At 43.8% G+C, this 26156-nt stretch overlaps 1 protein-coding gene across 1 annotated transcript in view; it reads right to left on the reverse strand.

The window, feature by feature from the left end:
• Positions 1 to 218: 218 nt before the first annotated feature.
• The window catches only part of fam234b (family with sequence similarity 234 member B), a 27629-nt gene continuing 1691 nt past the window's right edge, over positions 219 to 26156 (reverse strand). Inside the window, exons 2-13 of the mRNA XM_080776125.1 lie at positions 24073 to 24627; positions 21772 to 21888; positions 18935 to 19186; positions 17204 to 17319; positions 16414 to 16564; positions 14399 to 14540; positions 11848 to 12045; positions 9144 to 9222; positions 7913 to 8080; positions 4444 to 4564; positions 2437 to 2666; positions 219 to 1304 (exon numbers count right to left, since the gene is read on the reverse strand). Coding sequence (XP_080632251.1) covers positions 1302 to 1304; positions 2437 to 2666; positions 4444 to 4564; positions 7913 to 8080; positions 9144 to 9222; positions 11848 to 12045; positions 14399 to 14540; positions 16414 to 16564; positions 17204 to 17319; positions 18935 to 19186; positions 21772 to 21888; positions 24073 to 24627 — 2132 coding nt within the window. The 3' untranslated portion in view covers positions 219 to 1301. The remainder of the gene's footprint in view (positions 1305 to 2436; positions 2667 to 4443; positions 4565 to 7912; positions 8081 to 9143; positions 9223 to 11847; positions 12046 to 14398; positions 14541 to 16413; positions 16565 to 17203; positions 17320 to 18934; positions 19187 to 21771; positions 21889 to 24072; positions 24628 to 26156) is intronic.

Genomic DNA, 26156 nt, shown 5'->3' on the forward strand with positions numbered 1-26156 from the left:
CAAACTTTAAAATTTTCATCTTATGGTGGACATGTTTGCCTGAAAAGGAATCTTTGAAATGTCATAGTTTTAGTAATATAGTATTTTTCAAATTCATAATGGGGGTCGATGGCAAGTCAAATAATCACACTACTAATACTCACACATCGATGGTTTTATTTACAAACGCAACACGTTGTTTGAACCGTCAGGGTATCCAGGGGTGGTACCAGTCAATTCATGCTGCTTTTTTCTTTGTTTTTGAGTTGTTCTTCTAGAAGTCTTGAAAGTAAATAGTTGCATGGGGTTTGAACCCACAACCTCCAGATCATGTAGCCAATGACCTAACTCACTGAGCTATGTACTACCTGCAACAGCACAGTCTTCTTTTGCCTTTCAGTAACAACATTGGTACAACCAATTAAACATAACAGGAGCTTTGTCTATCGTTTGTTGTGCTGTCGTTTATCTGGGGCTTATACAGTACCAAGTCAGCCATACCACCCATGACCAAAATTATCATTTTTAAACAAAACTACACCAGTGTGTGTGTGGGGGGGTGTGTCCACAGGTATATAAAAATTGTGAAGAGAGACAATGAGCTCACAAAACGGTAACATTTTTGTTTCCTTTCATTTTCCACAAATATTTACAGTTAACAGTACAGCACAATCGCAAGTAATTTACATTTCAGTGTGCCACAACAACGTCAGCAATCAACTATTTAAAATTACCGGTATAATTATTATCAACAAAATATGTCCAAGCCTTATATTGCACAGCCATAAAATATGTACAGATTTGCTATAACTTGGCATTGAGCAGAAAACTCACTATTAGTGGTTTAAAAAGTGCAAGTGACCTGCATCTACACGGTGTAGTAGTGAACTGGTCTTGTAGATTTCTCTTAAATCTTAAACATTGTGGAATATGGAAATACACATTCTCTCGTTGGCCTCATCATGGTTGGCCTTTTCTTATTATGTATTGTAATTTGTACCATAACTCATTTTATTACCATCAACTCAAACTCAAACCAAGTATAAAAATTCAAGTAAAATGTTTAAAAACTATGATTCCATAACTAAATAACTTAAACACATTCACTGCATGTATGTATGTATGTATGTACTGGAATATCATATTTTCAAAAAGGTAGAACCAAATACTCAAGCAATAAATAATTAAAAAAAAAGTACCATAAATTCATACTTTGTGAACATTTATGTAAACAGCTTGTATCCAGTGTCCTCGTGCGTTCCTTGTGACGAGTCCCATTCATCACACCTCTTGGCTAGAGTGTTGTACAGGATAGAGGCGCCTCACTAAACAAAGTAAAAAGAAAATAAATAAATAAAAAATATGGTATATTACGGTAAATACGGTAGCAATCTAATTTGTCACCTTATAACAATTTCAAATGTAGTTAGCAAATGCATCACAGCAATTACCGGTATTATAATACGGTAAGTAAAATATTATATGGGCAGAAGGTAAAGCCAGCTAATTAAAGTGGATTTAGGTGAATTTGAGTCTTAACATTTAGAAGATTAGAGCTAACAATGTCAGTTTTATATCCTCTCCCAATGGAGAGAGGTAATTGCAAGGATGTCCATACTACATTACATATGGTGGTGCATCTAGTAGTGTCCCAAACTATGCACCATTTGCTTCAAATAACAAATAAGTGACATTGTCCAACAGTAGGTAGTGTAATGTCTGTTGATGTGTCTCTCACAGAATATATAATATAACAAACAGACTCTGTGAGTTCTGTCTATGTCGGTTGTAGTAGTATTCATTTAACTTCCCTCCAAAAGCTTGGGCAACACATAAACTTCCTTCATGACGTGGACGGCATGTCCACGTTAGCCTGGCTATAATAAGCCAGACCGAATCAGCCGTTAGCAAAAAAAAGATTGCCTGCCGGGCTGGCGACAGTGATGTGTGATATTAGTCTGGCTTATTAGCCAGCCTATGGGCCGATTCATACTCTTATTTTACCACTGTTTCGGCGCTGTAGTGCCGAAATGATTTCAGCTCGTCAGAAATGTTCAGTAGCACCGAAGAGCCGACTTTAGCACGGTACCCGCCCCCCACCCCCCCGAACCTCAAATGACGTCACATTGTAGGCTCTACAGCGCCGAACCGACTTTTATTAGGCTCTAAAATAGGAGTATGAATCGGCCCTATGTCCAAGTCACGCAAGACACACACTATACAACTCTTAAAGTGACAAGACCCCTGTCTCAGTAACTTCACTCATTACACCTACCCTATCCAACGCCGGGGTCAACACCTCTCTATGAAAGAGATGCAGGTGTGCCAGTTGTGTAAAAAGGGATAATGTCTGCCTATAGCTGGTCATTGTCGGGAGATAATTCACCGCCAGGGGGTTTATAAGCACCGCTTATTACGGCTTACTGAATATATTATTCCATGCTGGTGTGAAATTACCTGCTGTTTGAAGGAGAGCTGCCGGAAGAACTTGTTGACTTCAAACAGCCCAGGTTTGACCGCCCCCCCGCTGGCCTTGCCGCCGTCGCCCAGCCTCACCACGCGTCCTTTAGCGATGGCCGCCCGCAGGCTGCGGCTCTTGATGATCCGAGCGAACGGTTCGGAGTCGAGCGTTGGCCTCGATAGCACAGAGATGTAGGAGGCGTCCTTCTGTTGCTCCTGGTAGCTCACTGCGTGGGAGAGGACAGAATACAGTATATGAGTGCTTCTGTTGCTCCTGGTAGCTCACTGCGTGGGGGAGGACAGAATACAGTATGAGTGCTTCTGTTGCTCCTGGTAGCTCACTGCGTGGGAGGACAGAATACAGTATATGAGTGCTTCTGTTGCTCCTGGTAGCTCACTGCGTGGGAGAGGACAGAATACAGTATATGAGTGCTTCTGATGCTCCTGGTAGCTCACTGCGTGGGAGAGGACAGAATACAGTATATGAGTGCTTCTGTTGCTCCATGGTAGCTCACTGCGTGGGAGAGGACAGAATATACAGTATGAGTGCTTCTGTTGCTCCATGGTAGCTCACTGCGTGGGAGAGGACAGAATACAGTATAATTATGAGTGCTTCTGTTGCTCCTGGTAGCTCACTGCGTGGGAGAGGACAGAATACAGTATATGAGTGCTTCTGTTGCTCCTGGTAGCTCACTGCGTGGGAGAGGACAGAATACAGTATATGAGTGCTTCTGTTGCTCCTGGTAGCTCACTGCGTGGGAGGACAGAATACAGTATATGAGTGCTTCTGTTGCTCCTGGTAGCTCACTGCGTGGGAGAGGACAGAATACAGTATATGAGTGCTTCTGTTGCTCCTGCTAGCTCACTGCGTGGGAGAGGACAGAATACAGTATATGAGTGCTTCTGTTGCTCCTGGTAGCTCACTGCGTGGGAGAGGACAGAATACAGTATATGAGTGCTTCTGTTGCTCCTGCTAGCTCACTGCGTGGGAGAGGACAGAATACAGTATATGAGTGCTTCTGTTGCTCCTGGTAGCTCACTGCGTGGGAGAGGACAGAATATACAGTATATGAGTGCTTTTCAACCCTTTTTCACATCAAGGCCCGTTTATTTATTCTGCATTTGAGCCACGGACCACCATTTGATGACATTTTAGCCTTGCAGACTCCAAATGTCCACATCTCCATGCTGTATTGATGTTGGTAGTAGGTAGCAAAGCAAAGCAAAGTTCTTTGTTTACCCAGGGACGTGGACTGGAAGCTCGAGATGCTTTTTTACAGCCACACCCTGCTCATAGAACATTTCATGGTAGGGGTTCAATGCCTTGCTCAAGGGCACTTCAGCGGTGGTCATTTTAACATGCCGGTCTGGGGATTCGAACTGGCTACCTTCCGGTATCAAGACCGCTCCGCAAACCGTTCGGCCACCGCTGCCGCATTCAACGGTTAGTGATGCTCACAGGCACTACACCAGAGGGAGCCCTACTGATTTTAAACCCTGCCTTTTTCATAACAATATGGGAAAAACATCATTCCTGTACTCGGCAGCAGTTCAGTGGAATGGCTTGCCTTCCAGCCTCAAGGTGACCAGTTCCTTTGATATTTTTAAATCCACATTAAAAAGATGGTTGGCCGAAAACATAGTGTAAATATAGTGTAGAATAGATAAATGGCACAAATGGGGAAAAAAATAATAATAAAAGTAAGGGGAAAAAAGAAAAGAAATCCAGTTATATTGGTCAGTTTATATGAATTTTGTCCTGTTTCTTGTGTTTTTTTGTTTTACGTTTGCTTTTTGCCTCCTGTTTTTGTCTGTATTGTACCGTTATTGTCTGTTGCTCCCCCTTCCCCTTTTTCCCCAAGAGGACCACAATGGAAACAAGCCTAACAGCTTTCTTGTGAATTTATCCTTTTGAGATATATTTTCAATAAAGTATTCAATCAATCAACCAATGGCCTATTATCGAAAATGGTGAAAATGGCTTGTTATAGTACGTTCTTTTACCTGCAGCAGTGACAGCAGTGTCTATGGTGCTGTTGAGTTGCAGAAGGATTGTGGGATACAGTGGATGCAGCAGGAACAGGTTTCTGATGTGGGACTCCTCAGCAGCAACGCCCGGAGCCAACTGTTAGAGATAAGAGTTGAAGGGGGTTTTATTTGGGGGTTTTTTTTAGACATCAAGGTTACAATGTATATACACCAGTGGTCCCCAAACGTTTTCATGTCAAGGACCCCCAAATTGATTTGAGTATAATTGGCCCGCAGACCCTCATTTGAAGAGATATGCCAGGGACCCCCCCCCCCCCCCCCCATAAGAGAAGATTATTGCGGCTCCTGCAGTGATTCTCAACCCGTTTAATTTCAAGGACCCCCCCCCCCCCCCCCTCCCCCAGTTTGACATGAATTTCTCTATGGACCCCCATTTAATGGCATTTCTATCTCCCCATTTGTTTTCATATTGTAAAATCAATGTTAATCTAACTCTGCGAGTGTACAAATCAAACCATAACGGCTCCATTTGGTTCCATTTGTACACTCTCAGAGTTACTGAACCAGTCGGTTCCATTTGTACACTCTCAGAGTTACAGAACCATAAGGGTCCATTTGTACACTCTCAGAGTTACAGTCCCATAAGGGTCCATTTGTACACTCTCAGAGTTACTGAACCATTCGGTTCCATTTGTACACTCTCAGAGTTACAGATCCATTCGGTTCTCCATTTGTACACTCTCAGAGTTACTGAACCATTCGGTTCTCCATTTGTACACTCTCAGAGTTACAGAACCATTCGGTTCTCCATTTGTACACTCTCAGAGTTACAGAACCAGTCGGTTCCATTTGTACACTCTCAGAGTTACAGAACCAGTCGGTTCCATTTGTACACTCTCAGAGTTACAGATCCATTCGGTTCCATTTGTACACTCTCAGAGTTACTGAACCATTCGGTTCCATTTTGTACACTCTCAGAGTTACAGAACCATTCGGTTCCATTTGTACACTCTCAGAGTTACTGAACCATTCGGTTCCATTTGTACACTCTCAGAGTTACTGAACCATTCGGTTCCATTTTGTACACTCTCAGAGTTACAGAACCATTCGGTTCCATTTGTACACTCTCAGAGTTACTGAACCATTCGGTTCCATTTGTACACTCTCAGAGTTAACCATTCGGTTCCATTTGTACACTCTCAGAGTTACAGAACCATTCGGTTCCATTTGTACACTCTCAGAGTTACTGAACCATTCGGTTCCATTTTGTACACTCTCAGAGTTACAGAACCATTCGGTTCCATTTGTACACTCTCAGAGTTACAGAACCATTCGGTTCCATTTGTACACTCTCAGAGTTACTGAACCATTCGGTTCCATTTGTACACTCTCAGAGTTACTGAACCATTCGGTTCCATTTGTACACTCTCAGAGTTAACCATTCGGTTCCATTTGTACACTCTCAGAGTTACAGAACCATTCGGTTCCATTTGTACACTCTCAGAGTTACAGATCCATTCGGTTCTCCATTTGTACACTCTCAGAGTTACAGATCCATTCGGTTCTCCATTTGTACACTCTCAGAGTTACTGAACCATTCGGTTCCATTTGTACACTCTCAGAGTTACAGAACCATTCGGTTCCATTTGTACACTCTCAGAGTTACAGAACCATTCGGTTCCATTTGTACACTCTCAGAGTTACAGATCCATTCGGTTCTCCATTTGTACACTCTCAGAGTTACTGATCCATTCGGTTCTCCATTTGTACACTCTCAGAGTTACAGAACCATTCGGTTCCATTTGTACACTCTCAGAGTTACAGATCCATTCGGTTCCATTTGTACACTCTCAGAGTTACTGAACCATTCGGTTCTCCATTTGTACACTCTCAGAGTTACAGAACCATTCGGTTCCATTTGTACACTCTCAGAGTTACTGAACCATTCGGTTCTCCATTTGTACACTCTCAGAGTTACAGAACCATTCGGTTCCATTTGTACACTCTCAGAGTTACAGATCCATTCGGTTCTCCATTTGTACACTCTCAGAGTTACAGAACCATTCGGTTCCATTTGTACACTCTCAGAGTTACAGATCCATTCGGTTCCATTTGTACACTCTCAGAGTTACAGATCCATTCGGTTCCATTTGTACACTCTCAGAGTTACAGATCCATTCGGTTCTCCATTTGTACACTCTCAGAGTTACAGATCCATTCGGTTCCATTTGTACACTCTCAGAGTTACTGAACCATTCGGTTCCATTTGTACACTCTCAGAGTTACAGATCCATTCGGTTCCATTTGTACACTCTCAGAGTTACAGATCCATTCGGTTTCCATTTGTACACTCTCAGAGTTACAGAACCATTCGGTTCTCCATTTGTACACTCTCAGAGTTACAGAACCATTCGGTTCCATTTGTACACTCTCAGAGTTACTGAACCATTCGGTTCCATTTGTACACTCTCAGAGTTACAGAACCATTTGTACACTCTCAGAGTTACAGATCAATTCGGTTCCAAACTATCATTTAGTCGGGGACTCCCCTGGAACTCTCTCAAGGACCCCAAGGGGGGTCCCCAGACTATAGTCACTGGTTCGACCAGTCATTAGTCCTTAGACAACTACAACCCATCTCAAACCCTCACGCTAAACCTAACCTCCCACGGGGAAGCACACCTATAAACCTAACCTTAACCCATGTCTAACCAATGACTAGTCTAAACTAAGTATGCACCCCCCCCCCCCCTCACCCCACTTTGGGAACCACTATAAATGGTAAATGGTGCATTTATATAGCGCCTTTATCCAAGGAGCTTTACATAGATTGTGCATTACATTCACACATTCACACACATTCATCGATTTGCAGCGGAAGCCATGCAAGGTTAACCTGACGCTGCCAGATCCAAAAAGCTTGCTACACAAATTTGTTTCACAGCTTATTTGGATCTGGGATCTCTGAGGGGGTTGAGCTAACACAGATCCGACCCGTACCGAACCAATCAGCGTGAGCTAAGGGCGGGATATGTGCGAAACCGGATGTGAAGCTATATAGACACGTCAATATGATTGGTTGTGTTTGCACGCCCACACGGTGATAGACAGACGCTCCCATCCAATCATCTACCATGTATCTTGAAAAAAAGGAACAGCCCCGTCATCGAATTTGCTTCCGCGATCCCAGATCCCAATAAGCTGTTAAACAAATTTGTGTAGCAAGCTTTTTGGATCTGGCAGCGTCAGGTTAATGCAAGGCACCAACCAGCACATCGACGGGAGCAAATTGGGGTTCAATGTGTTGCCCAAGGACACTTCCCACATGTAGACAGGAGGAGGAGCCGGGATTCGAACCGCCGACCCAGGGATCATTGGACGACCTGCTCTACCTGCTGAGCCACAGTCGGCCAGAAGTATATACACTTCCAAGGACAAGCAGTACGTCAGTTATTACGGATTTGTCATCAAAGAGAATACCCACGGTCGTCTTAGTCGTGTTCTTCGGTGCTCTGATGGTCTCGCCGGCCCAGAAGAGGAACACCGATTGGCCACCGGCGGTGGAGACCGAGGAAGCCTCCAACACCAGACGAGGACACAGGAACTCTGCTGCCCAGAGGACACGCCCACTAGCCCCGTCAATCACCTGCACCTGGAGGCCGGGAGAGACAGACAGGAACAAACCGGTTCAAAGAGCTGTCATTTTTCAGGGGCCCTGAGGACGAGAGTTTAGGCGCAGAGCGAGAAAGATAGAATGTAAAACACGTTGTTTCAAAGTCTTTTTTGACCAGATTTTAGTGTGTGTGTGTGTCATGTCAACATGTCAACGCCCCAGGCCTTTTTGCGGCGACCACTTTAACTTGAGATTTACAACGCTAGCTCTTTTGACACACTGATGGAGTATATTATAGTACAAAGTGGGTTGTATATTGAGATGGCAGGTATGTGACATTGAAAAGGACAAATCAAACATATGGGACACTTTATTAAACCAGTAAAATGAAGGTGCGCCCCATGTGTCTCTATCACCCCATAGCGATGATTTGATTGGCTGAGCAAAGAACATATTGAGGAGAAAAAGTGAGGGCAGAAAATTGAACGGGCCAATTGTGATTGGCCGAAATTTGGATGACGTATGAGCGCCCCTCACTTCACCAGAGTGTGATTTCCTATAGATAGATATAGTGTATAGATTCTGTCTGAGCACAAACATTAAATGCCATCGACAATGAATGGAGAATTTACGTCATACGTGTCTGAGCAAATCGGCTGGTTTTGTCGGTGGGAACCCTTGGCCAATAAGGGACCACCATTCTTGATGATGATGTAGGATGATCAGAGCGCCCCTCACTTCACACGGGTGTGATATTTCTTTTAATTCTCCCACATAAGAATAGGCACTTCAAGATGCAAGAATCTTGAATGCAAATAGTCTGTCACTATACAGTAACTAGACGTCAAGCCAATTTTAACCCATTTTGACCTGAGATCAGATTCTAAAAATGTCTGTTTGAAAATGACAGTTTTCTGAAAAAGCTGTGTTTCTATGTCAGTCGTTCTTCGATTTTTCAAAAATAGCAGAAAGGGGTTCCCGCCCCAAAATGGGTTAATAAAAACAGTGCCAAAGTATCAAAATGATATAGAATACCGTAGAGATGTATGCTGTAGGGTGGCCTGGACAAATGTACTGTATATGCATGAATAAAATGTCTTACCTTTCGGGTTCCATTTGCAGAATGCTGAACGAGGAGATCTGGTATTCTGTCCTCATTGAAGTGGCCTGGGGTAGGCGGACTAAAGATGGAACAAGACAAAGACAAGAGATACTTCATTTTCTCATTATTATTATTATTATTATTATATTATATTAGGCAGATTTCTTTTTTAAACAATATCTTTTTTACAAAGATATTTAGATTTTCATTATCGTGAGAACGATGGCTTCCATTTTCGCATTGCAACGAAAATAGAAAGCCTGCAGTTTCTATGAGCTTGGATTCCCCATCGATGATGTCACTGGAAGACGGTTTCTGAACTGCCCACAGCCCTCCTATGAGACACAGACCGAGTATAGGGAAAAAATTGCGCCATTTTTTCATGATTATTAGTGAGGACCTATTATATGAAGATAGGTTGAAAAGTGGTGAAGTGGTCCTTTAACCCATTCTGAACGGGAACCCATTTTGGTGTTAGCATCATGTTATGCTTTAGCTATTGAAAAATAGCAGATCTACAAGCTCATAGCGAGCTTGGAGGTCTGCTATTTTTGAAAAATCGAAGAACGACTGACATTTTTAGAATCTGATCTCAGGTCAGAATGGGTTAATCAAACCAGTGTGTGTCCAGTGGAAACCTCGTATGAATCTGATCTCAGGTCAGAATGGGTTAAGTATATACCTCTCTCTACCAGTCATGCTCCTTTACCGTCTATGCAAGTGTCAAGTGTTCAACTGAACAGGGCGACGATTTACAACCACATACTTGTGACAAAGTATTAATTCAGTCGTGCCAGCTATTTGTTTTTCTCCAATGGGGTGGAGATAAATGATTCTCTCAGTGGTTAAGCAAATTAAGGCTAGACCAGAGGTACAGCGCGTTCAACAAACCATGTTCAACCCAGATTCAGCACAAACCAAGGGACTAAATTAATTCCGCTCCTATGCCACCAAAATGTGGAACGCCCTACCAACAGTCATTAAGACATGCTAATCCCTTGACTCCTTCAAAACCGCTCTCAAAGGGCACCTATACGGACGGCTGCAATTCGAAACTGGCCCCCGTAAAATCTGAATCTCCCCCCCCCTTTCCCACATACGTTTATTTTCCCTTTTTATCTCCTTACATGATGTCCTGTTTTTGAGGGGCGCTTAGCCCCTCCTATATACAGGTTTAATGTTTGTTTTGACAAACATTAAAAGAATGTTTGTCTAAAGAATGAACAGAATTTAATGTTGTCTGCGTTTGTCTTGTCCTCGATGTTGTCGGGTGTGATTATTCATATAGAAAGTGTATATTTGTACGTCTCTAAATGTTCTGATGAATTGAAAAGGGCGGGCCCTGTTGTAAACAAGTGTAATGCTTTATCAGTGTGTCGTGTCGTCCGACCACAGCTAACAGTCTTTGTATTGAGTTTGTGCTTTCATGCGAAATGTACCCATTCTGCAAACTGTTAATAAATACTTCAATCAATCAAACAGGTCACTGAAGCACTAAACTAAGATCATATTATTGGCAAAGTATATTTAAATCACTGTCAGACATTGTTGGAAGACCTTTTGACCCGGATCCACTGACAGCAATTATGGGAGTCACAGGGCCCGCGGGTCAAACGGTCTACTTTCCAATATAACATGGTAAAATATGTGACTCTACTGGCTCGCAGACTGATACTGTTGAATTGGAAACAAGCACAGGTTCCGACTCACACTTCACTTATGAGAGATGTTATGCACTACTTACAATTGGAAAAGATTAAGTTTGAATTGAGAGGGAGTGAAGATAGATTCTACCAGACATGGCAACCCTTCATTGAATATTTCAATAGGTGCACGCTAACCCCTCCTACACAATAGATAGCACAATAGAAAATTGGAAAGAAAGAAACGGAACTGAAAGAAAAGGAACTGAGTGTTTTTTCTTTATTTTATTTTTTCTTATTTAAAAAAGAATGTCTGTAACTTACTTAATTTACAACAACATGTTGGAAGTTTGAGAGCAAGAGTGTCTGTCCTGTTGTCTGTTTTGTTTGTCTGTTCACACTTGTCATTGTTTAACTGTTTTTAGTTTTTTCATGTTTATCACACTTATGTCTTTTTTTATTATACTGTATGTGGAACATTTACATTGCCTGTTATTTTTTTTCATTTTTATTTAACTGAATTACTTATTATCATTGTCTAATATTCTGAAATTGTCATACCAAAAAATGCCTAATAAAAACAGTATTAAAAAAAAAAAAAAAAACAGGTCACTGAAACTGTACTACAGAGTCAGCATTAACCCATTCTGAACGGGAACCCATTGTGGTGTTAGCATCATGTCGTGCTTTAGCTATTGAAAAATAGCAGATCTACAAGCTCGTAGCGCGCCACCGAGTGGCGCGCTACGAGCTTGTAGATCTGCTATTTTTGAAAAATCGAAGAACGACTGACATTTTTTGAATCTGATCTCAGGTCAGAATGGGTTATAATCAGACCAGTGTGTGTCCAGTGGAAACCTCGTATGAATCTGATCTCAGGTCAGAATGGGTTATAATCAGACCAGTGTGTGTCCAGTGGAAACCTCGTATGAATCTGATCTCAGGTCAGAATGGGTTAACCATGGAATAGTACTAGAAGAGGACCATAGCCACTACTACTGTACCTGTGCATGGGAGACAAGGCGCCATACGTCCACTATACTACTGTACTACTACTGTACCTGTGCATGGGAGACAAGGCGCCATACGTCCACTGCTTGTGAGCGTCCCTCTCCCTCAGAACAGAGAGCTTGTTGGACCCGTACACCAGAGCCCAGTCACTCCTGCTGGAGTTGAGGTTGGCCACGGTGTCCAGGCTGTTGTGGTTGTTGCAGAAACCGGACACTAGGGGGAGCAGGAAGTCCACGGCATCTTTTCCACTAGAGAGAGAGAGAGAGAGAGAGAGACAATAAAAGGTGAAGCTGTATAGATCTATCTCTAGACTCTTAACTGCATGGCTAGTCTAAAAAATAGTGTCAACAAAAAGCAGCTGTGACCTGTGACTGACTGACTGACACCTCATTCAAGAATCATTAAGTGTGAATGCCAGAGACATGGAACACTGATTGTAATGGCAATCTATTCCCTTCAAATTTTGTTGCCCATTACTTCACACAGGTGGTGGAAGTGATCGTACGCAGCAGTGTGCACACAGAAATATGAATGATGGATGTCGAAAATACGACCACATCACACCCATACTCCACTCCCTTCACTGGCTTCCCGTCTCCTCCAGGATGGAATACAAGGTCTGCCTCCTCACCCACCAATGCATCCACAGCAACGCCCCCCCCTACTTAAAGGAACTCCTTGAACCCCCAGCCTCCACCCGCTCCCTCCGCTCCGGTACATCCAACACTCTCAAACAACCAAGAACCAAACTCCGCACCATGGGGGACCGGGCCTTCTGCTCAGCTGCCCCTCGGCTGTGGAACGCCCTCCCCGACCACCTGAGAGCACCACAGTCCGTGGACGTTTTTAAAAAGGGACTAAAGACTTTTCTTTTTAGTAAGGCATTTGCCCAGTCGGACTCTTAAGCTGCCCTGTTTTTAACTGTTTTATTCTTATTTTTATTTTACTTTTTTAATCTGTAGCACTTTGAGATTTGCTTCAAATATAAAGTGCGTTATAAATAAAATTTATTATTATTATTATTATTATGTCCAGTCGTAGGGCTCAGTTTTGCTGTTATTTATTGAAGAGTTGTGCAGTTGAGATGAACATACCAATATATAGTGATTATCCGGTTATTTTGTCTGCTGGCTGCATGGTAAGCTGTATGGTAAGAACGGTGTGCTCCCACCATACCCTTCTTCTTCTTCTTTTTGTTGTTTTACGGCAGTTGGCACCAGTTTATGGTGCATTACTTACCGCCACCTTCTGGTCCGGGATACGGACCAAACTTCTTTGCTCTGACAAATTACAGTGCTTTCACCCATACTAATAATCCCACATATCCCCAAACAATGTCCATCCGTCACCCACCATACCCTGTGTCTAGTTCCTCCCTAGTGCCCCTGTGTGTCACCTTTATAAGTGGTCACCTTCTATGTGCTGTGTTTCTCAAGCCCCGCCACCAGGTGGTCAAAAATATTACTGGTAATAATAATACAAATAATGCCTCTCTTCTAATGGCTCCTACACCGATCATGCAACCCAAATAACGTGTTTCCACAGTCCCAAATAAACACACCCGTGTGAAGTGAGTGGTGCAACTCCGTGTGGGTGTCCCGGGGGGGGGGGGGAGCCGCCCCATGTCCGAAACGGTTGGGAAGTGACAGAGTTACCGTGTGAGGGTCCCTCTACTGTACTGTACTGTACTGTCACTGTACTGTACTGGCACACCCGAAATCATCATATATACAGTTATTATGTGCGTGTGTGTTTGTGTGTGTTAGGTTGTGCACAGGTGGTGAGAAACAACCATGCTGTTTTCGTGCTCAGACCCACCCAGCCAGCCAGCCACCCACCCACACAGATCCATAAGGGAGTGGTTGCACCACTCAAAAATGTGTTTAAAAATGAATGACTTGTTTACTTACAATATCCACATTTAACCATGATCAACGAGTTTAATACATCTCACTGGAAGAGAAGGAGAAAAAAAAGGCCTCCACGACCATGCATATTTAAAAAGGTTCACTCACAAGTTCTACCATTACATTCTGCACGCATCGCTCCATTAATACACCAACCAAACAGACGGAGCAGATTAAAGGTTTCACCATTTAGCAGATTAAAGGTTTCACCATTTAGCAGATTAAAGGTTTCACCATTTTGTGATGTGTAACCAAATAAGGTTACCAGCTACTTAATCCCTTCTGGGCGGGAACCCCTTTTGGTGATATAAGCATTATGCTATACTTTAGCTATTGAAAAATAGCAGACCTACAAGCTCGTAGCGCGGCACCGAGTGCCGCGCTGGTCTGTTTTGTTTTTTTTAACTCGAGAAAATATGACCCAATTTTTTAATATATATTCTTCCAGAGCAAACGTTTTTAACTCAAATCTTTGCTTCTGGGGACTCCCTCCCTGGAACAACATATTTTCAGATGGCGGGGGGGGGGGGTCGGCGGCCAATTTCATATAATTCTGGGGGGGTCCTTGACATGGAATTGTTTGAGAACCACTGACACAGAAACATAGGTTTTTCAGAAAACTGTCAGGGTTTAGATTAGAAGGCATTTGTATAGAATCTTGTGTCAGGAGGTCTGAATGGGTTTAAGTCTATACCTGTAGATGTGTATGAGGGAGGAAGAGTTGGTTTTCTTCAGTTTCTCCCAGGTGGCGTCCTTGTGTCTGAGGGCCTGCATGAGGGGCATCTTGCCAGTGGCCCGTGTGTAGATATCACACAGGGAGACGGCCTCCACGGTGCCTGCAGAGAGAGAACGGAATAAACATTATTCTAAGGTTAGAGGGAGCCGGAGCCGGGGTCGGGATGCAAAGTAAATAAATAAGCAACTTTGTCCTATTCAAATAATGTCATAGATATTTAACCCATTCTGACCTGAGATCAGATTCTAAAAATGTCTTCTACATCCTGACAGTTTTCCATTCTGACCTGAGATCAGATTCTAAAAATGTTCTTCTACATCATGACAGTTTTCCATTCTGACCTGAGATCAGATTCTAAAAATGTTCTTCTACATCCTGACCGTTTTCTGAAAAAGCTATGTTTCAATGTCAGTCGTTCTTCGATTTTTCAAAAATAGCCAGACCTACAAGCTCGTAGCGCGCCACTCGGTGGCGCGCTACGAGCTTGTAGATCTGCTATTTTTCAATAGCTATAAAGCATAACATAATGCTGACACCAAAAAGGGGTTCCCGCCCCAAAATGGGTTAATAGATATTTATGTGATTAATTTCTCATTCCAAATGTCTAGAGTTTCAGCTGAATCTATAGCCAATAGCAATACAAATGTTACATTGAATGAGAACAGTGATGTTTTTGCTATTCATTATGAAAACGATGCGTGCTATGGATTTAGATTGGCGCTTTTATGCCGAGTTAACAATGGGCAGATGCAAAGATATTGAGCACCACTGATATAGAAACATTTACCCTATGGGTCTGTAACTCAGAGACCCCTTTTCCACTGGTTGGTTCCCAGTGGGAACCGGTTCAGTTCTTTTAGGATTTTAGTCCATGAGCCAGAGCTCCAAAATTGGTGGGAAAACTATACCCTATATTAAATTGTTTATAGGATCAATACAAGTACATTAATACATGATAACCCTTCCACAGTAGTAGCTTTATCATATTTTCGACTATTTTGCATATTTTCCTACATAATGCCTCATTTGCATATTTCAAAATGTAAAAATTGTAATACAATAAATCATTGTCTTCGTGTAAGTACTCAATTGGGGAAATTTCATGGTGATAATAATCTAATATAGGTATGGTTTTTCCCACTCAATTCATAATTAACGTTTCAATTTTGGAGCTCTGGCTCATGGACTAAAAACCAAAAAGAACTGAACCGGTTCCCACTGGGAACCAACCGGTGGAAAAGAACTGAACCGGTTCCCACTGGGAACCAACCGGTGGAAAAGGGGCCAGAGAGTTGTACAAATGGAACCAATGGGTTCCATTTGTACAACTCTCAGAGTTAAATTAACAGTGGTTTTTTTATATGATTTTTATCCCACGATTTTGTAACTCATTTTTCACCCCTGTGTCAATTATCTAATGTGATCCTGGGCTCTACACACCCTCCGCCAACCTGGGGAGAGCAACGGACTTGAACTCATGCTTCCTTCATGCCTGAGTGTCCAAGTTGCTCCTTTACACCTGACAGGGGGGAGTTTCCCTGGTTGGACGTAGCGCATGGAAGGAACATGTTATTCCAACCAGTTCCTTTCCCCTCCAACAGGCGCCCCGGCTGGCCAGGGGGAGGCAGTTTAGAGACCAGCATTACTGCATGTTTTTGTGAGGGTACCTACCCTAGGGGACACGGGGAGAACATGCAAACTCCACACAGAAAGGCCCTTTCGCCAACACCGCTTAACAGTGGTTTTACAGTATAAATTGAGGTACCAGAGATATAAATGCCATTAAACCGGGGGTCCGTAAAGCATAATGCGTGTGCAACTGGGGGTTCCATGGAACTAATATGTTTTTCGGAATCACTGCTAGAGCCGTAAAAATCCTCCCTTGTTGGCATATGTTTTCAAACGGGGCCTAATTAATGTTGATTTGGGGGTCCTTGACACAAAAAGGTTTGAGAACCCCTGGGTTAGAGTACCTAGTCCCAGCAGGATGTAGAAGGCCCCAGGCTGGGTCTCGTGAAGCAGAGGGCCGATGAGCTTCCCCTGGGTGGTGACGTTGAAGGGCACGGGACGTCCCAGCTTGGCCCCCGTCAGCCCAGACAGTAAGACCAGAGCCAGGTCAGATGACTGGAGAGAGAGAGAGAGAGAGAGAGAGAGAGAGAGAGAGGGGGGGGGGGGGGGGGGGAGGGAGAGAGAGAGAGAGAGAGAGAGAGAGAGAGAGAGAGAGAGAGAGAGAGAGAGAGAGAGAGAGGGGGGGGGGGGGGGAGAGAGAGGGAGAGACAGAGAGGGGGGGAGGTAGAGAGAGAGAGAGAGAGAGAGAGAGAGAGAGAGAGAGAGAGAGAGAGGGAGGGGGGGGAGAGAGAGAGGGAGAGAGAGAGACAGAGACAGAGACAGAGACAGAGACAGAGACAGAGACAGAGACAGAGACAGAGACAGAGACAGAGACAGAGACAGAGACAGAGACAGAGACAGAGACAGAGACAGAGACAGAGACAGAGACAGATATTGAATATGTCAAACTGGCAAATTGAGCCTATTTTGTAAAGAAATACATATTTAGCCCCATGCTCAAAACAGCTAAAATCCCTAAAACGAAAGAAAGCAGCAAATTAAAAAAACAATTACACTCATCTTTTACTTTCTCTCATAACAACCTAAAATAAGAACCTTGGTTGGTCCTTTAAGACACGCAAAATACAGCCCTCTATGACTAAAACTAAAATCTAAGTTTGCTGCCAAAAACAACACTGGTCTGGACAACAATACCCCATCAGCCGGTAGCGTAGCAATCAGCAGGTCTGGGACGGTGTCTCCCTGAAGGTCTGGAAGTAAGACGGCCTGGGACTCGATGTTCTCGATGGGAACTGACCACAACTTCTTCCCTGGGAGAGACAAAACAAATAATAATAATAATAATAAAACTTTATTTGTATAGCACCTTTCATGACATGAAATGCAGCTCAAAGTGCTTTACAGAGCAATGGAGAAAAAAAAAGAAAAGAAAAGCAAGGCATAAACATTAAAAAAACAAGAGCAGTAATGCAATACAGTGAATAACAAAAAACAAAAGATCAATTAAAAGCAAGGGTGTAGAAGTGGGTCTTGATGTGCTTTAAAAATGTCTACAGAGGCTGCCTGTTGAAGGTACAGCAAAAAGCTGCTTCCCCGTACTTTTTTAGGCAAAGCGAGCAGGCCAGCAGTGGAAGACCTTAGGGGGGCGGTTTGGGACATATTTAGGCAGGCAGTCATGTAGGTAGGAAGGTGCGAGACACTTTGAGAGCTTTATACACAAGTAAAATCATTTAAAAATCAATCCTAAAAGCAATCGGAAGCCAGTGCAGTGAAGCCAAAACTGGAGTAATATGTTCTCTCAACAAAGGCATCTATTATTAAATATTTTGGCCTCTTCTCCCTGCTTGGTAACCTTCTTTGACTGACGGCAAAAGACATTTCAAGCCTGGTTTACTACTAGACACAAATAATTGAATCCATCTATCCATCCTGGTACACTGCCAGCAAACACAAGTAACTAATCAGACCAGTAAAAAAATAATTGGTTCACCTCAAACTCCCCCATCTCAACCCAACTGTACACCCTAATCAAGAAAGCCTCTCTCCCTCACAAAAAACATGTAGTACTTGAAGAGAGCAATAGCCAATCTACAAGCTGATATAGGGCATAGTTTAAAGCGCAAATAACATGCATTTTAAAACTGCTTTTAATATTTAATAATCATATTGTCTATGTCCCTCAAAGTTATTTCTAATGGTTTGAGCCTCAATCACCACTCTGATATAACCAGGCCTTGTCAATTCCTTCTGGACTTTGAAAGCAGTTTTAGCTGCAGTACCACAATGTCCTGAGGTGGAGAGGGTGCTGATATGCAGATTATTTAATATTTGAGTCATTATAATACTCATGCTAGATAAAACCAGGCTTGTTTACATTCCATGCCAGCTTGGAAAATCAACAATGGTGGACATTTTAAACAAAGTGGAAATGCAAATTTGCAACTGAAGACTGAAGAAAAGGAGGAATTATACAAAGTAGGGTGACATTGATGACATCACGATGAGGCCAAAATCAGTCGAGCTGTTTCTGAGAGCAATTTCCATTAAAACACCCATATGACATGAAGGCCTGATTGTTCAAAATTGGTTATTTGTGGGGATAGAAAACACACATGGGAGCCCCAAAAACACAAAAGAAATTGAAAAAGTTGAATTTTATGTTATAGGTCCTTTAAAATATCTTAGTTTTTCCCCATAGAGATTTACAAAAACATTAGGAGATTAGAATCAAGCCATCCAGGATCCTGGTAATTCCTGACCATAAAACCACACCCACTGCTGTTGCATCCAAACATGTCGTGACCTTGAAGATGAGCCATTTTCAGTTGTACAACAAACAAAGTAGGGCCTTACAGCAACCATATGTGGACACTATTGTAACAGAACATTTGTGTCTTTTGTGTATAGAATGTTGAGCCTCCTAACCCGTGGTTCCGTTGACAGCCGTCAGGACTGATTTCCCTATGAGGAGACACACGGGCCCACTGGCCCTCTCCCTCTGGCCCGTCAGCAGGGGGGCGGTCTCGGGGTACGCTCTGAGCGCGGCCCCGCCGGCCGGGAGGGGGACAGGGTGACCCTCGTACTGCAGGCCGCACTGGATGTAGGCCACGGTCTCCCGCATCACCACCCTCCACAGCACCTGGCCACTGACCGCGGACAAGGCCACTGCACTGTAAACTGACACAATGGAAAAGAGCAAATATATATCATTTTAGCTTCATATCAGCAGGGAGAACACATACAAATGCAAATCTGTCTGCCAATAAATTATTTTAACCCATTCTGACCTGAGATCAGATTCATACGAGGTTTCCACTGGACACACACTGGTCTGATGAACCCATTCTGACCTGAGATCAGATTCTAAAAATGTCAGTCGTTCTTTGATTTTTCAAAAATAGCAGACCTACAAGCTCGTAGCGCGCCACTCGGTGGCGCGCTATGAGCTTGTAGATCTGCTATTTTTCAATAGCTAAAGCATAACATGATGCTAACACCAAAATGGGTTCCCGTTCAGAATGGGTTAAAAAAAAAAGACAAAATACAAAAACGAAATCAAAATACCAAATACAAAACACACAACACACAAAGGAAAATGCACAAGGACACAAACATTATGGGTGCAGTTATGTTACAATCACAAGCCTATATGACACATGTCCTGGAATCATGATACAGCAAGAATGTCACAAGAATGTCACATATTCGTTCACACGACGGTGCTCAGGACTAGGCTTAGTCTCATTATGGTCAATGAACAATTTTTGTTATTTTGTTCTTTTCTTTTTTTTTCCTCATTTGCACAGCCTATAGCCATTTGCGCACCAGCTGAGAGACAGGGATTTAGAGAATGCCGACAGGCACTCAAATGAGATGTAAAACGTCCTGTAAGTAAATAAAACTAGTGTTGACTAATCAATACAAGTGGCTCTTATTTTGATGAAGCAGTTTCCGCACGTGAAGTCCGTTTCACTTGTAAACAAGCTACGATGGATGAGCTCTGTCAAAGTACTAGTCGCTAAACCATGTTAGCGACCATGTTTACAATATGAAAACTGTCACTTATAGGCAATGTAGGTTACTAGCCCCACAAGTCAGAACCCAATGGTACTGAGGTTTCTGACATTTTAGAGACCCAGTTAGCAAACAGTGTTTGATAATGACCATTGACTCTGACAGAAAATATGGAGAATGATAACGGGTTAAGGAGAATATATTGTAATTCTGACATGTGGGAATATTGAGTAAGAAATGAGGTTATGATAAACAGAAAATGAAAATGTGTGGCTCAAGAGGAAAAGTGAGAAAGCAGTCCGTCTTTATCACAATTGTATATGTGCTGGACGTTCGTGGTTGTGCTAATGATAAACGGACAGCTGCTGCTGGGATCCTAGGCTCCTGCTGCTTAACGACAACACTGTCGGTGACTACAGGTGTACTAGTGTAGCTTTGCATCTGTTGCATCTGCCCGTGTCAAAGCAGCATAACGTCGTGGCAGGATACGAACGTCTGTAACCCCCCCCCCCACTCACTCTTTAACAAAGTTGAACGAGAAAAAGTGGCGTTCACACACGCCAGAAATGAACGCGTTCACAATGACGTTCATCAGGCAGAAATACAGTACGTTCAGTTCACGTTCAGCCCAAATGAGAACGCGTTCGTGAACTATCGTTCTTTGAACGCATTCGGGTACAACACTGCATATGGTGGCATAGACAGTACAACACACACACACACACACACACACACACAGTGAACAACGAAAGGGAAGAGAACGGTGAAACGATGGCAGACAGATGATGTGAAAGTGGATTCAGAACGCGTTTTAAATCAATCATCTGCTTAACATTTTAGCGGGACTTGCAGTAACAGATATGAGGATTAAGGTTGCCTATAAGCCTTCCTATAGCATTCACCATGCAGTAGCTACTTATGAGGCAGAGTGCAGCGCACACAGGACACCGCCGAGGCAAATATAAAGAAAGGAGGCCTGACACAGAGGTGACCTTGGCTTGTAGCTTTGTAGTGAGATTCCTAAAACTAATCCAAAGGCTGAATAAATGTGAATTAATTCCTAATGGGAATTAAGTGAACCTCACTTCCATCTCAAGAATTTCCAGGGACGTGCACACATAGACATCAACGGGGGCTGGCTTCAGCCCCTGCCCCTTTTACCCGTCTGTAAAACAACTGCCCTCTCCAGACCATGAGTGCAGCATTTTCTATGGTGAAAGAAATACCCCCCTCTCCTTTCTATGCCATACCGGAAGGCAGCGTTCAGGAGAATTGTTTGTTTTCTTTCTCCAAAGTCTCCTGAACTTGAACGCGGCATTTTGCATTGAACTAATTTGTTTCGAAATCCATGTCGTATACACACCGCATCTCCAGTATAGATAGAAGAGTGCAGGGATGCGCCCTGAAAATAGCAGATCTACAAGCTCTGTGAGCTTGTAGATCTGCTATACTTTGGGCCAAAAGTGCCCTCTTATGGGATTTCATTCAGCCCCTGCCTCTCTAAAGCCCAACACACACACACCGTCTGCGAACGCCGCGCGTCAAAACAGCCGCCTCCGTTATTTTCAATGAACCTATCATCGCACACCGGCGGCGTCCGACGCGCGTTCACGCCTCGCCTGACGCTCCGATACGCCACTGTTCTATTTTCCAGGCGTAATTGCCATCATCATGGCAATCATCAAATGAATCTGATCTCAGGTCAGAATGGGTTAACACTCTCTGCACGTGCCTGATGTATTCCATACCTTTGTTGTTTCCCATGGAGGGTTGGGTGTCGTTGGTTCGCTCCGTAACGCCCAGCAGAACATCTTCCACAGAATCTCCGTCAACATCCCACAAAGCCAACGCTGGGGGAGTGACACCTACAAAAAGGAGAGTGGAAATGTGACACCATGCAGGGAAATGGGGCTTATAGAGAGTGTAGAATTTATGTTAGGGCTTCTGTAGTCATTTTTATACCCTGCCTAGCTGGCTACAACAGCATTACAAGCAGTATCACAGGCACATTTTTGTTTGATACCGTCAGCCCCATGTATAATTATAGCTTATCTTAAGAGTGTCTAATAGCCACAGAGACTCGACTTTATAAGTCCAGTTAAGTCAGCACCATCAGCGACGCCCATCCCAGTTCTTCTTCTACAGAACAATGGACTGTTGCGTGAACTCGTTTTGCACACATGTGGGCCACCCAAAGCTCTGCCATGTTGCTCTTTTCCATTAGGGTTTCATTAAAGGGACACTTCACCCTTTTTGCAAAAGAATATATGTTAATGACGTTTAGGAGCTTTAGAACACTTTCCTGGGGGTATTTATGTGTGTAATATGTGGTTTTAGATATTTTAGATTGTAGCAGTGAGCCTGTTGTCTCTGATGTCATGGACACTGGGCTCACTTCCTTCCTGGACTACATGTTGTCTCCGTAAGACAGCTCTCCCCCCTATCCACAAGGAGGAGCAGTGCACCAAAGAATTATGGGAATTGTAGTCCAGGAAGGTAGTGAGACCAGTGTCCATGACATCAGAGACAACAGGCTCACTGCTACAATCTAAAATATCTAAAACCACATATTACACACATAAATACCCCCAGGAAAGTGATCTAAAGCTTCTAAACATCATTAACATATATTTTTTTGCAAAAAAGGTGAAGTGTCCCTTTAACATGTTTTTTTCCCCAAGTGGAACCAAGGGCATTTACTTCTGTACCATAGCTTGACTTAGCAGGGTTGTCCAAAGTGCGGCCCGCAGGCCATACCTGAATAGAAAGGGCTGTATTTTGCGTGTCTTAAGTACCAGGTGTTATTCCCTAACTTGAGTAAACTAAAGACCTGGAGGCGTGGTCAATGCTCTTTGGCCACTGAGAATAGCCAAATCAAGGTCAAGGTCAAGGTAAACTTTATTGTCCACAAGGGAAATTTGTCTTGGGCTTTCACCCCAGCTGCAGCCACACATAAAACATCAAAGACAACAAAACAACAAAAATACATTACAGAGGAAGACACAACATTACACAATTGCACACATTATGTGGATTATCAGGCCTCACGAAGTTACCGCTGTTTCAGAGCCTCGTTCAGCATCTTAGTTGATGCTGATACAAATGATTTTTTAAATGGCATTGATCACACCTCCAGGTCTTTAGTTTACTCAAGTTAGGGAATAAGACCTGGTACTTAAGACACGCAAAATACAGCCCTTTGAATCAAGTGGCAAAGTGAGTTTAATACAGTCAGATAGGACTGTTATCTTTGGGTGTACAGTATATATGGGCTGTCAAGGCCAGAAAGTCATTTTTTGCCACTTAGTATAGGCATTCCCGCATAACTACCGGGTATACGATGATTATGTCACGTGCATAGATTAGTTACCCTCTCTATTGTATTATGAACGGTGTTTTTTAACCTGGACATTTCCCAGACTATATAATGTGCCAGTCTTCCTTGTTCCTTGAATGTATAGTATTATCTTTTCTTTAACCTTGCTCGTCTGGTTATGCATTTGCACTTTTTGTTCACAGCAGCACACACCTGACTGATTGATATAAAATATTGATGATAGTTAAATAGAATCGTGTAATTGCGATGCATATGTATGTTGACTTTGTCATAGTCCGAAGGTACATCATGTCAGGTAGTTGGCCCTTGTTGTGTTTTTACTGTTTTAATATATATATATATTTTTTTAATAATATTTATCCCACAATTTTGTAAGCTATTTTTCACCCCTGTGTCAATTATCTAATGTGATCCTGGGCTCTACACACCCTCCGCCAACCTGGGGAGAGCAACGGACTTGAACTCATGCTTCCTTCATGCCTGAGTGTCCAAGTTGCTCCTTTACACCTGACAGGGGGGAGTTTCCCTGGTTGGACGTAGTGCGTGGAAGGAACACGCTATTCCAACAAGTTCCTTTCCCCTCCATCAGGCGCCCCGGCTGGCCAGGGGGAAGGCAGTTTAGAGACCAGGATTTAATATTTTTCTAATAATACGTCCCCCCCTTTGAACAAGGTCTGGACGTCCCTGATGACTTGGGGTCCCTATAACTCACCTCCTGCGTCTCCCAACGCTCTCTCCCACTGCGGCCGTTTCTCCAGCTCGCCCTTTTGGCAAGGAATCAAGAAAGCACACAGCAGCACCAGCAGCATGGCGGAGACCAGAGGCACCAGGAAGAACGCGGCTCTGATGGCGCCCCTCGCCCTCGCCCTCTTCCCGTCCGGATCGGCCCCTCGATCGACGGCGCCTGCGCCGCCCGCGCCCCCCGCGGCCCCTCCGTCGTCTCCTCCCCGGTCCCTCCCCGACGCCGTGTCCCTCTGACTCCAGTACTGTGCGCCTTTCATATCGTCTCTGTCCGGCCTGGATTTGCTGGGCAGACGCTCTCTCCACTCGTCCTCCTCCTCTTCCTCCTCCTCCGCCTCGTCTTCGCCCCCCACCAGTCTCCCGGACCTGCTCCCGCCCCGCAGGTCCGAAGACCCGGCGCCGAGGCAGTTTCCCCTGCCGAGGCCGTTGCGAGGGTAGTTGAGCACCAGGTCATCTTCTTCGCTGTCGTCCTCACTGTCGGCCTGAGTGAGAGGATCGTACTCGCCCAGCTCTGATCCCTTTTTACCTGCAGAGAGACCCAGAGATGGTGAATAAGAGACATTTGGATACAGTGGTTTCAGTTGTTTTAGTCCGGGAGCCATATGGCCCGGGAGCCATATGGCCCGGGAGCCATGGCCCGGGAGCCATATGGCCCGGGAGCCATATGGCCCGGGAGCCATATGGCCCGGGAGCCATGGCCCGGGAGCCATATGGCCCGGGAGCCATGGCCCGGGAGCCATGGCCATGGCCCAGCCCTCATGTTTTCTGCTATCTTTTTTCCCCCACTATTATCTGTTAGCATGTATTGGGCCATCACAACTTCATACTGAACACCACCAACCCCGCCTCCGTTTGGTCTCTGGGGCACACACACAAAAAAAACGTTTTTGGTATATATGTCTCTTCTCTAGTGAAATTGTGTAAAGACAAATATTATTTTTACAAAAAATTACATATAGAGAGATGACTTCCGCACACCTGGTAGACAATTTAGATGCAGGTGCGATGGTGACGAGGCGTACAACGTATAGAAAGGAGGGGCACACACGCACGCACACCCCGCACAACGTTTCGGTCTTGCGACCTTCCTCAGGCCTGAGGAAGGTCGCAAGACAGAAACGTTGCTCTTTAACCCATTCTGACCTGAGATCAGATTCATACGAGGTTTCCCACTGGACACACACTGGTCTGATTAACCCATTCTGACCCGAGATCAGATTCTATAAAAATGTCAGTCGTTCTTCGATTTTTCAAAAATAGCAGACCTACAAGCTCGTAGCGCGCCGGTGGCGCGCTATGAGCTTGTAGATCTGCTATCTTTCAATAGCTAAAGCATAACATGATGCTAACACCAAAATGGGTGCCCGGTCAGAATGGGTTAAAAAAGAAATGCTCTTGAACCTGACAAGTGGAGGTGGGCGTGTCCCTCCTTTCTCCTACTAAAATTGCATAAAAAGACGTGCAAAACAATAGTATTTCCGACGATTGCGCTTGCGCTTTATACTTTTACTGTATTACTATGAAACTACTACTTAGTTTCCTTCCTTGAAATCATTTTATTCACGCTATAAAGACGAGAGGCTGGCCTGCATTTATTTGAGCCCCGGAAGTCATCGGTATAACATAATAGCTCTAAAATGCAACGGCATTAGAGCTATGGACCAGAGCTACTGTATACACTGTACAAAACAAAACAAAACAAAAATAAAATAAAATGTCAACAAACTGGGGAAAAAAAAGAACTTTCAAAAGGGCACATTGCTGTTCAGAGGGCAAAAGGGCAGAGCACTAACCTCGTGTCCATCTGTACACACGCCCTGCAGCTCATTGTCTATATTGTTTTGGACTGAGCATCACAACAGCTTGCTTATGTATATCAGTCACGCACATCATGGTGCCGGTGAGATAGATAGACAGTCATAGAGGATGCACCGAAAGGGAAATACTTGGCCGAAACCGAATATATAGGAAACCGTTGGCCCCGAAAACCATTGCTGTGTACAAAGAGGCTCTTCTACGCACACCAAAGTCCTTGTGGCGCTGCCGGCACATGGG

Source organism: Protomyctophum bolini, assembly GCF_963924005.1.
Source record: "Protomyctophum bolini genome assembly, chromosome: 11".
Lineage (NCBI taxonomy): Eukaryota > Metazoa > Chordata > Actinopteri > Myctophiformes > Myctophidae > Protomyctophum > Protomyctophum bolini.